The sequence below is a fragment of the Ylistrum balloti genome, unplaced genomic scaffold, assembly GCF_031769215.1.
Source record: "Ylistrum balloti isolate Yb309-2 unplaced genomic scaffold, AGI_CSIRO_Ybal_v1 Utg370052, whole genome shotgun sequence".
NCBI lineage: Eukaryota > Metazoa > Mollusca > Bivalvia > Pectinida > Pectinidae > Ylistrum > Ylistrum balloti.
The window spans coordinates 49,565-62,171 of NW_026782104.1; the positions used below are offsets into that span (position 1 = coordinate 49,565).

Genomic DNA, 12,607 nt, shown 5'->3' on the forward strand with positions numbered 1-12,607 from the left:
AATTCCAAACTGCCTAACTATTACACTACTTTCGTCAAAATTAATTTTCAGTAATACTGGATGACATAATATGACCATAGATTTATAATTTCCTGTGTGCTATCCTTTTTTTATCATTTCGCCAACATCTAGATGAAAGACACGAATAAGAATCAGACTTTATATGTAAGTTGGGCGTGCTAGAGTTAATCAAGTCCTTGATTTTTAATTATATTTCCAACATTTTGTGAACGTTAATTTGCTAAAAATAGATTAAGGGTTTTTTTTCGCAAAAAGTATCGTTTGAACAACACATTAAAAACCACACGGAAAGTTTTCGATTTTAAAATGTTAACTCCTCGTGAAAAAATGTCTAGATCCGCGTTAAAACGCTATTTGTAATCTTTATTTGTTTTTACGTATTGCACGCATTAATGCTACTTTTTAATTTGCTTACTCTGCCAACGGATTAATATATTTGTATCACAGTTAATGTATCAGGCACAAGTTTCACAGGCTAATACAAAAGCGTTCGATGCGTTCCGCATGAATAGTGTAGCGTTCCCTTTAATGAAGGGAGATAACACAATATTACTACTTCCTGTCGCTGTCATTTTTAACTCGTCACTTCCTGTCGAGTCAGTGCTAAAATAACGTGAGTGACTGTTTGTTTATTGTGATACCACGGTTAAATTGACAAAAACATTTTTATCCTATCAAGAACAACCACCTAGAATAATATTTGTGAAGACTGAAGGTAAGAACCCATGCGTTTTTCGACTAGATTTCGTAAAATAAACCATGAATCCTGTGTAAGGTCTTTCACATATTGTAGTCTATTTTTTCCCTATTTTCGTTTTCATTCGCCGTTTGACAGCTGCCTAATTGAATCTTTTAAGTGTTGAAATCAAATGTTTGTTATTAACATTTTAATTATCCATCATTTTACATGTTTCAGGGGTTGCTGCATTGCTTTTTATATCACAGACAGTGACAATACTTGTTACTGATGATGTTGCTATTGAAATTGACCCCAACATCCTTTAACATTGAATAAAGACCAATTTCATGATATATCTTTAATGGTCTTAATTCAAATTGTATTATTATAGATATTTAACAAAGGAAAAGAAAAATAAAAAAATAAAAACACTTTTACTGACTGCCTTGTTCCAGAATGAATTCTTTTACATTTGTGTTGTTGTACAGGGACTTCATTGAAAAAAAGGAGAAGCAACTTCTACAGACGTCCAGATATGAAACTGTATTGTATACAAGTGTTGTATAAAAATGGAGAAGGACGAGTTAATTCACTCAGTGCTAGTCATGAACTTAGCTCTTTTGGGTATTTTCAAAGAGCCAGGTATGAAACAATCAAAATACACCAAGATTTACAAATTACACCATGATTTACAAACTACACCATGATTTACAAATTACATCATGATTAACAAACTACATCATGATTTAATCAAACTAAATGATGCCTTGACTTAACATGTATTATGATTTTTTTTCCCTTTTCAATTTTGTGTTTCTGTGTATAACACAAACATTAGACTGTCAGTTTTTTTCATTTTAACATCTTTATTCTATTCCTAATACTTGACCTTGAGAAGTTACAAGTTACAAAATTGCAATTATTATTAAAATGTCTACCAGTTATGTAATCTTGCAATAAGACATTTTTTAGGAATGTATGCAACATCAATATAACTATACTACAGTTTGTCTAGTTATTTGTTTAGAAAAGCATGTAAAGCACTTACCAGGGTATGTGTTAAAATGTTGTTTTATTTTGATCTACATTCTGACTTTTGTCCATTATACATAGAGAAAATAAATTCCAGCTACAGAATGACAAAGGGTATTCAATATGCATGCCTAATGGAATGTGCTTGTTTATAGTGTTAAAGAGTTCATGGATTTTACCAGTAAAATTATCACAGAAAGAACTATGATTGCAACCCGAGCATCAGTGAAAGAACAAGGTAAGTCATGTGATTTCATACAAAGTACATTTATGATGTGAAACTTTGATTCTTCACACCCCACCAAGTACACAACATCAGCATAGGTCAGAACATTGCTTATTCACATACCAACATCACCTTGAAAGATTCATATTAGAAATAAACTGATGTGAGTACCAGATGACTGATTCTTGGTCAGTTTTCGATATTAGCATTTGTTTAGTCTATCATTGTTCAGACACAATTGTACCATTATGAAATTAATTAAATGTGTTCATATAGTTGCACATCAGTCTTTGTTCAAATTATTATCTGGATGTGACATTTACAATATAGTATGTATATCTGCATATTGATATTATCTATATGCATTTCTTTAACATCCTAGTAAAAAAAGTACTGAGTAGGTTGGTCAGGAAAGCTTTAATTGCTCTTTTAAATAGTTTTGAAAAACCTAAATAGAGAAGGAATTTTGACTTTGAATATCCATCCTTGAAAATTGTCAGGTTTGATTTACTTTCACAATTGACTTATATTGCCATTTGGGTTAGCAGAAACAGTCCTTGTAATCAGTTTCAGGCAATATCGTATAGTTCTCTCCTGTTTTCAGATGATATATACTGGGTATGTCTTGATTTTTCTCAGCCAGCTCTCCCATTTAATTGAGATTGTGAGTTTCAAAAATGATTTTCATCAATCATCTTAAGAGCTTATAATACATGTTTTCTGCAACTTCATTTCCAGATTACATTTGTCATGTGTATGTACGGTCAGATGGACTTGCAGGAGTGGTGATCGGTGACCACGAGTATCCTAAGAGAGTAGCCCACACTCTTCTCAATAAGGTAGGAGAACTGTATTGACTATTCATCCTGATATCTGAGTATGATTTGCTACCATGTAAAAAAAATATATTTGGTATTCTTTTTTGAAGTCCAAAAGAAAGTACCTCAGACACTGTTCTGAATTTTGATACAATATCAGATGGCATTACCCTGTAGATATCTTGTGCTATTGGTTTTTGTAGGTGTTCAGTTACTGTAGTATACTATCGCTGTTAATATATGTGGAAGTATGAGTGTACTAATAGGTATGGGATTACTGTAGTATATGGTATGTATGAAGTAGGATATGGAAATGATGATATCATCATCTCTTATATGGTAGACCACACTCTGCTTTGTAAGACATAAGCTATAAAAACGCCTTGGAGAGCATTCCAAAATGGGTCAAAATGGAAGTGAAGTAAAAGTACTATAGGTAAAAGAACAATTGACCAAATATAGGTAAATTCTTCGTTTGACCAGATATTGAAAGTATGGAACCAGTAATGAAGATTTACATATCTTTTCACAGGTATTGGACACTTTTGAAAGTCAAGTACCAAATAAATCTGAGTGGAGTAAACCAAATTCAGGGTGAGTATGAACAAAACACAAACAAGAATTATGAAATTCTACTTTCTAAGCTTTTTAATGTTTTTGAATACAAATCTTTGCAGTAATTTAAAAAAACATCCTGATCTACATTGTTTTGTTTTCAGGCTAAATCTACCTTACCTGAGCGAGCATTTAACAAAATATCAGGTAAGAGTAAGCAAATAATGACATTGAAACCCTGGTACATTATATGTACTACCTGTAATACACCTCTAAATCAATAAACCTCTCGACTAATTAGCTCTGTTAGTTGAGCATTAGACTAATAAGCCAAAGGTCCCAGGTACAAATCCTAGCAGAGACATTGAAATAAATAATGACCTCTGTTAAAATGTCAAAGTTATATGATACAATACATGTACTAATATGCAGTAGATATATGTAAAAAGCAAAAATTACAAGCAAAAGTTATATTTTCCTAGAGCTGAACTATGCTATGAACAGAAGACCAGTATAAAGATAATTAAGCAATGTTAATGTTAAGAAAGTATAAACAGATAAATTAGTTATTGGTATTGATTAAAAAATGAATTTGTATGAAGTCCATGAACATATCTCCACCAAAGTGTGGTTTTGATTAAAAAATTCTTTATCTTTCACATACTAGTATATGTAACTTGAAAATTTAATTCTGCAGTTTATTTCAGATCTTTTCACCAAATTATTTCATTTTCCTCCAGGAATTGAACTTCAGTATTTTGATTGGTGTCATTGATGAAAACTGACCAGTATTTGGCTTCTAAATAGCGAAATTGTGTGTTTTTTATTTGGTGTGTTTGATTTAATTGTAAACTAATAACTGTTCTGTGTCTATAATAACTTTGATAAATCAGGAATCATGAAGTTATGAGGTTTTTAATTTGATTTTTAAGGATCCAAAACAAGCTGATGCCATGACAAAAATACAACATGAGTTAGACGAGACAAAAATTATTCTGGTAAGTACACAAACTGACACCTTTTAAATTTTTTCTGAAGGTGGAGTTCAGTTGTATCACCAAGAATTAATTTCTTTCAAATAGAAACATAGTTACATGGTAGTGTTCTTTTATCAATGATGAATAATATATATATATCTATATATCGTAAAAGGTAGGCTATATTTTTGTGACTTGTTCCTTTTAGGAATTCCGTCTTTGCCATTATAAGAATTTCTATTTGGTTCTTTAACTTACTTTTTTCCCATTCATTCACAAGTTATATTTCTAACTATTCTAGGTACAAATAACAACAATTATGTATATAATATAGATTGGTTGATAGTTTCAATATATTTAACAGCATAATACGATAGAAGCACTGTTGGAGCGTGATGAGAAATTAGATGCATTAGTGGACAGATCAGCAGATCTAAGTGTCCAGTCAAAAGCCTTCTATAAAACTGTAAGTACTTTGTTAACTAGTTATCTCCCCTGCTGATGTGTGTTGCCTAACCAGTAACATACAAATCATTGTATTATCAATATAATGAATTCTGTGACAAATTGCAAGAACTGAAGTCTACCAAATAATAAAGAATGTTTGGTCCTTTCTGTATGTGTTACTTTACTTGGTGCTTTGTGAATTTTGTTTTGTACATTTGTTGATAATTTATGTTCTGTACTCGGGTATAAAGAATCAATCATGATTATGTCTTTAAGAAATACATATTTTGTTTGAAGGATCAATTAGTTATTTGCATATGGTTATAGATGTATATACTATATAGTGGATGTTGCCTCTGATTTACAAGTAAGTATATAAAAAAACTTGAAATGTAGATTCATTCAAAATGTTTTGTATCTATTTTCACAGGCCCGAAAGACTAACTCGTGTTGTGTGATATTATGAACATACTGCCTGATGTAGCCCCTTTCTGAACAGCCCCAGCTATTCCAATGGACCAAGTCATGTAGATCACATGCATTGTATTTGCATGTTCATTACATGATATCACACATGTGGATCATACGATGCCATGCTTTATATATACACCATGTTGTGATATGAAAGAGAGACCAGACGACTGCCAGAAATTTCTGGTCACCGACATAGACCTTGACATTGTATATGTGTGCTGTATGGATATGAAGACAATATCACATGTAATTGCGTGTATTTTACCTGGTTACCTGTATAACTGTAACCATTGTCCTACATCGTCAGTGATCCCTAACATTGTACTACTTTTGTCAGTGACCATTAAACAGTGTACTTCCCTCATCAGTTATCCCGCTGCAACAATGATCCCAAACTTTTAATAACAATGCATCATTATTATCCATCATCCTAAATTACGTTATCTGTAAAACTGCTCAACAGTTAAGGATACAAAGAATAAAATTAATGATAACTAATTACTATTTCAATATTTGCTGTTGAGGATAAATGGAGACTATTTTTGTGAGATTGTAAGGATGAAAATATTTTGCACTACAGAAATGGTAACAAAAGGATGTGAGTAAATTGAGTGCTGTATGAAGTGCCATTTTGGAAAAGTATGTCCAGTAATTGATTGTACATGATTGTCAATGTTACAGTACTGCTACCCTACTGAAATGATGTTTTCAGAGTCTTGAAAAGGATGAAAATCTAATTGATTGGGGTTTCAGGTGAAATAAATGTGTTCAATGAAAAAAGAAAGCACACATTTTTCCTAGCATAAAATGTAACTGATGTATATAAACATGAAGGTTGTATGTAGGATGTACAAACATGTATGTCTGTTGGATATTTTTATCTTTAGTGTTTTCTATGCTGAACAGACATCTAATATTTTTATTATATTTTTTTGCATACTGTTTTCTAAGAACAATGATAACATCTAGTGACATAGAATCTGCACTGTAAGTGTTAAATGAACTGTTACTTTTTTACTTTTTTTTCTTCTGCTTACTCTGTATGTGCAGGCCAGCATAAAAGTATATTTATTACAATTACAATGTATAAGATAGATTTATTTGAAATTGTAAAATAAAATAAGACAGATAACATCTGTGATGTGAGCACAATACTACATGAACATAATGCATTAAATTATCATTTTTAAAATGTGTCCAAAATGATAGATTTCTAATGAAATGTAGTATGCAAATTTGTCATATTTTCAAATTTGCTTGTCATCATGCCTTGTTTATTTTGTTGAATTAAGAAGTTTTGTTCTGATTTAAAGTCAGGGCTTTGGAAAGTAAACACAATAAACAGTTACATCATGATTTATGGTTGTATCATGTGGTCATGTGTGGGGCATGCCATCCATCCACTTGTGTTCATAAGAGCTACATATATAAAGTCTTTCTTAACACCTGGATTAAAATATCAACTAATTGCCAGGAATATTATCTTGATATTCTAAAGTTAAACTAGTTTGACTAAGTATATTTATTTTTACTTATATCAAGTAAATTTTAATGATATCAGCCAGTGAAGACATGCAGTTAATTATTTTGTGATTATGACTGAAATGGAAATCACTAGGTTTTCTAGTTATTTACCCCTATTATTTATAATTAATTATGATACATTTTGAAAATTACCTCCCTTGTGTTATTACATCTTATATATCATTTTCCTTCTTTCCCCCGTTTTAGCCTAACATCATCAGCTGGTGGGCTATTCAAATCACTCTGCGTCCATGGTCTGTTGTCTGTCCGTCTGCAAACAATTTTTGTTATCGCTATTTCTTGAGAAGTGCTGGATGGATCTTTCTCAAATTGCATATGTAGGCTTCCCAGGCGGCTATTTTGGATTTGGCAGGTAAAGATTATCATCAGAATTTCTGCAAAAAAATGTTCAAATGTCCTATCATTAAGAGCAAAAACAGAGAAGAGAAAAGAAAGGAAAAGATCCATCTTTCAAAGAGCATATAAAGATCAAACAATGGTGGGCACCAAGATCCCTCTGGGATCGTTTGTTTTTTAGGTAAAGGCTATCCAAGGTTAAATAGATGTTGATTTGATGTTGCTACTCAAAATCATTACTGTATTTATGAAATACTGGTTTATATCAGCACTACTCCACAATATTACTAATAATGCTGATAAGGTTTAACAACATGTGAGAGAAATGAATGATCTTGATCATTTCTTACCAATACATATGTCAATTTCATCATTTCTTTCAACTCAATGGAATTTCGTAATTAAGTTTAAGGCAGTATCAGTATTACTTTCCAATGAAGGAAAAACATGCCTCTTTGAGTTATGGAAAATTGTTATGTTTTAAATCCTACACATTAATGTTAAAATAACCCACTTCTTAGTTACACAAAGTACTGATGGTTGCGTGCTGAAATATTTTGGAAAGATCTGCTTTTATGGTGTAATGGTGATAATGACTTATGGAAGTTCAGGAAAGGGTGCATGAATGTTGCTCCATATGTAGAATATTTAACGTTGCCCCAGATTTGGTGTGAGCTAGTTACAGACTTTGGTAAATGTTCAGTTGAACTTTGTTCCTTGTTGTTAGATATCTTTACAGTTTGGACTTGTTATATAGGATAAGTACAAATTATATATAATTCACATGCATATTGATGTAATTTATATACAACTTGTATGTAATTGACATTGGCAAGTTCTGTACAGTTAAAAAAGAAAGATTAAAGTCACAAGACTTTGTCTTTTTCACTCCAGAATTTGGAGTAGTTGAAGGTGGGAGGGATGTTTCCTTCAAGAGTATGTAAGGAGGGTGTAACCCATCACTGGTGATTTCATACTGGCAGACTTTGAATATGAAAATATAACATTCAAGTGTCATTTGTATTCATGAAAGCAGGGTATGTTGTTTTATCTATTATTTAACTATATATTATGTAAAAGTATTTATTTGAGCCAAAATGTTATCTTAGTGTTGCTCTCAAATGGTAGATGTAGTCATGTTAATGATAAATACTACTGTTGGTACATAACATTATAGAGTTCTTATGTCATCTTCTGTGTTAAGCTAATTTATTGATTAACTGATCACCAAAATTAGATTGAAATGGTAGTACAGCTATTCCATACTCTCCAGGAACAATAACAGAATGAAACAAATCATATACCTAGTAAGTGATTGTGAAACTTCAAGAAAATCAGATAATGAATTTACTTGTGTTTTATATTTGCAGGTTAAGAATATTACAATGATAACTCTCCAGCTTGACATTACTATATTGATATAGCTTTATTTTTCTATGTGCATCATTAAATGTGTGTAATATGAGATTATCATCATTTTGAGCTATAATATGGTGCACATTTATTCATTGTTGTATAAAATGAAAACTCTTTAAGTCAATTGTATGCGTGAGAGAGGAAAAAGAAATGGTATCATGTATTGTCGGAATTAGTAAAAGTAAAAACAAAAAAAAATGTTTGTTTTTAATATATCACGTGACCAGAAGGGTCATGATAAACTTCAGCCATCATATTTCCTCTGTCATGTGCCGTGCATATTTATCTTTTATTTCAAACTTCTCAAGTTCCACCTGTGGGATAAGCTGAAACTTAACTATAACGCTCCGGAGATGGTCCTAACAATTGTTATTTTTGTGGTCAGTCCAAAATCTGATATTGTCCATGGCTGCCATCTTTAAAAAACTTCTCAAGTTCCAGTGGCGTCATTTAACTGAAAATTGGTAGAGAAGTAAAGCAAATTTTGTGAGAATGTTGAGAACAGAAACGAGGAGTGTTTTCCGCTCTTATTGCTAAAATATTCTGAACTGTTTCAATTAATAACTGTTCCTACTGCTGCTGTATATAGATCTTTCTAGTAATACCATTGATCATTAAGACCCACAGATCAAATATACATAGAAAAAGTTACAATAAATTAGATTCAAGATAATTTGTCATTTAAATCAAGTGAAATATCTCAGTCCGTCTCTCCGTCGGTTATTTCCTGTCCGGAGCAAAACATTAACCACAGTAACACAAGGATCATTAAAATTAGTTTATGAATTGACTGGTCATACTAAGGCAATGTGCAGTTTACCTATTCAGGCCGGTGACTCTCTTTAGCATGATCTCTGCTGACGATGTACTTTCCCCATGGTCCCCTTTAGAATGATCTCTGCTTACGATGTACTTTCCCCATGGTCCCCTTTAGAATGATCTCTGCTTACGATGTACTTTCCCCATGGTCCCCTTTAGAATGATCTCTGCTGACGACGTACTTTCCCCATGGCCCCCTTTAGAATGATCTCTGCTGACGATGTACTTTCCCCATGATCCCCTTTAGAATGATCTCTGCTGACGATGTTCTTTCCCCATGATCCCCTTTAGAATGATCTCTGCTGACGATGTTCTTTCCCCATGATCCCCTTTAGAATGATCTCTGCTGACGATGTTCTTTCCCCATGATCCCCTTTAGAATGATCTCTGCTGACGATGTACTTTCCCCATGGTCCCCTTTAGAATGATCTCTGCTGACGATGTACTTTCCCCATGGTCCCCTTTAGAATGATCTCTGCTTACGATGTACTTTCCCCATGGTCCCCTTTAGAATGATCTCTGCTTACGATGTACTTTCCCCATGGTCCCCTTTAGAATGATCTCTGCTGACGATGTTCTTTCCCCATGATCCCCTTTAGAATGATCTCTGCTTACGATGTACTTTCCCCATGGTCCCCTTTAGAATGATCTCTGCTGACGATGTACTTTCCCCATGGTCCCCTTTAGAATGATCTCTGCTGACGATGTACTTTCCCCATGGTCCCCTTTAGAATGATCTCTGCTTACGATGTACTTTCCCCATGGTCCCCTTTAGAATGATCTCTGCTGACGACGTACTTTCCCCATGGTCCCCTTTAGAATGATCTCTGCTGACGACGTACTTTCCCCATGGTCCCCTTTAGAATGATCTCTGCTGACGATGTTCTTTCCCTGGGTCCTCTTTAGAATGATCTCTGCCGATAATGCATTTCCCTAAGAGGAATGAAGAAACATTGCTTTCAATGGGTATGCATTAGAGACGTAGAGTGACATGAAATTAATGTGTTATTCCTGCATAACAAAAACAAAGACTAAGAGAGATTTAAACCACTTAAAAAAATGACTGTCAAATATGATGGATTTAAACTTCAAAAATCGAAAACTGACCTGATGAGACTTCTGAAAAATACAAGGAGAATCAGATCAAGTGTTCCGCAAGAGTGAACGATGTCTGCTTCATCAACGACACCCGTCATGTAAATCTTGATCCATCCAAGTAAGTTATGTCGCATTTCCAAGCACAATCAACAACAACGCAACCACTAAACGTTATTTTTGTCGCGAAAGTCACAGTCGCGGTGTTATCACTTAAGCAAATTGGTTGCCGTGAATATCTCTATTGAAATATCAAAGTGAAATTTGTCGATGCTTTGAGTGAAACTACCAATTTTTCAAGCCATTGATGCTTCCAGCCTTTTCCAATTAATTTCTTATTTATAACCGATTTTGAAATTTTAAATTTCAGGTACACTGTCTTACGAAAAAATGCGAATTGGCGTTCTTTAACGAGGCAATGAACAACGAGTTTTCTAAATTTTGGACAATGCTTGCAAATATTTTTCAAATGTCGACCCCATAGGTATGATAGGTGTCATGTTGTGATCTGATAGGTGCATTGAATGACGATGAGAGCTGGTTTGACTTACATAGCGATTTGGTTTGTTTTGTTGGTTTTTAATGGAAATTTCGCTTGAATATTTCGTTCTGGTAAATACAGATATGAACATTCTAACCACATCATCTTTTTTTTCTTTCTCGACCTAAAATATCGCTTTTCTCTTTCTACACATTTCTGTCGATATTCATACATCGTTTTAAATGATGTAACAGTGTAACACTTGATACGGAAATGTAACGCAATTGCACTGTTTTTTTTATGTTTTCTGGTGATCTCTCTTTCGTTTTACAATCTTTCGTAACTCTGACATCAGCATTATCAAAACAACATGTAGTTGTGGCCATGACATTATCATCTGTCGGGGTTTTTTTTTCTTTTTTAATTTGTTGATTTTTTGTTTCCCTTTTTTTATTCAAATAAATCAGATATCTTAGGCAATGGTTTAGCTCAAGTGCAAAAGCGATTACTTGTTTCTTTGAGGAGTCAAACTTCATGACATGGTCAAGAGAGTAATTACTTTCGGTTTCCTCATGCGCAGCAATACCTATTACCAGATAATCACACAGCTGGTTCGTCCTTCTATGGCTCGTTAGTAAAGCTTCATCACACAGCTGGTTCGTCCTTCTAGGACACATCAGTAAAGCTGCATCATACAGCTGGTTCGTCATGTTAGGGCTCATCAGTAAAGCTTCATCACACGGCTGGTTCGTCCTTCTAGGACTCATCAGTAAAGCTGCATCTTACAGCTGGTTCGTCATGTTAGGGCTCATCAGTAAAGCTTCATCACACGGCTGGTTCGTCCTTCTAGGACTCATCAGTAAAGCTTCATCACACAGCTGGTTCGTCCTTCTAGGACTCATCAGTAAAGCTGCATCACACAGCTGGTTCGTCCTTTTAAGACTCGTCAGTGGTGGTAAGAACCTAAATTTTGAAACCTTTGAGACAACTGAGGAAAACAAAACTGATCGAAATGTTGAAATGTAGTAGGGGATGTGCTCTTGCCCATGATTAAAGACTTTGTAATGTTCATATATCAGATCATTCGAATTGTACCACTATTTGAATGAATGACAAGCGGCATGACGGTCCAACAACAGTGTCTACCACCTTCATTCTATAAAAATTTTAGAAAAAAACACAAAAGTAAATATTTAATTTAAGAATTAAATGAGACTTACCTGTAAGTTGAAATTTGATTGTAATTCTGTCTTCACTCCTGGAGGTGCATCGGGATCACATGAGATGCGTGCGCATCGTTAGCAGTCATTGTTCAAAGATGTGAGTGAACACTACCAAGTACTAACTTGATGAGGTATAGGAACCAACTATAATCAAAGTACTGAAAGTACTGGTATGCTAAGACCATTAAAAGATAAATTCTTTGTTATTAGCTTGCTATATACTGAAACCAACTATATGCAATCAGTAAATCATTGCAGCCCATAAAAAATGACCAGCAGATATCAGAAATAACAAGCATAGTAGTATTACTTATGTAATACATGTCCCAAGTAGGCTCCAAGATGCAATGATAGGGAAGTTGTCCATTTCTTTGGATACATTGTAGGGAATGTTGATCATGGACACCATATTATCACTTTAAAGACTGTGTATCCTATTGGTTTAAGACCATTAGTTAGACCA

At 33.6% G+C, this 12,607-nt stretch overlaps 1 protein-coding gene across 1 annotated transcript; it reads left to right on the plus strand.

Moving 5' to 3' along the window:
- Positions 1-632: 632 nt before the first annotated feature.
- LOC132549245 (synaptobrevin homolog YKT6-like) lies at positions 633-8,718 on the plus strand. The gene is made up of 9 exons (XM_060213158.1): positions 633-736; positions 1,189-1,342; positions 1,888-1,970; positions 2,697-2,797; positions 3,309-3,370; positions 3,496-3,538; positions 4,264-4,329; positions 4,673-4,774; positions 5,186-8,718. The coding sequence occupies exons 2-9, from the start codon at positions 1,236-1,238 to the stop codon at positions 5,219-5,221; spliced, it is 600 nt and encodes a 199-aa protein (XP_060069141.1). The 5' UTR covers positions 633-736; positions 1,189-1,235; the 3' UTR covers positions 5,222-8,718.
- Positions 8,719-12,607: the final 3,889 nt, after the last annotated feature.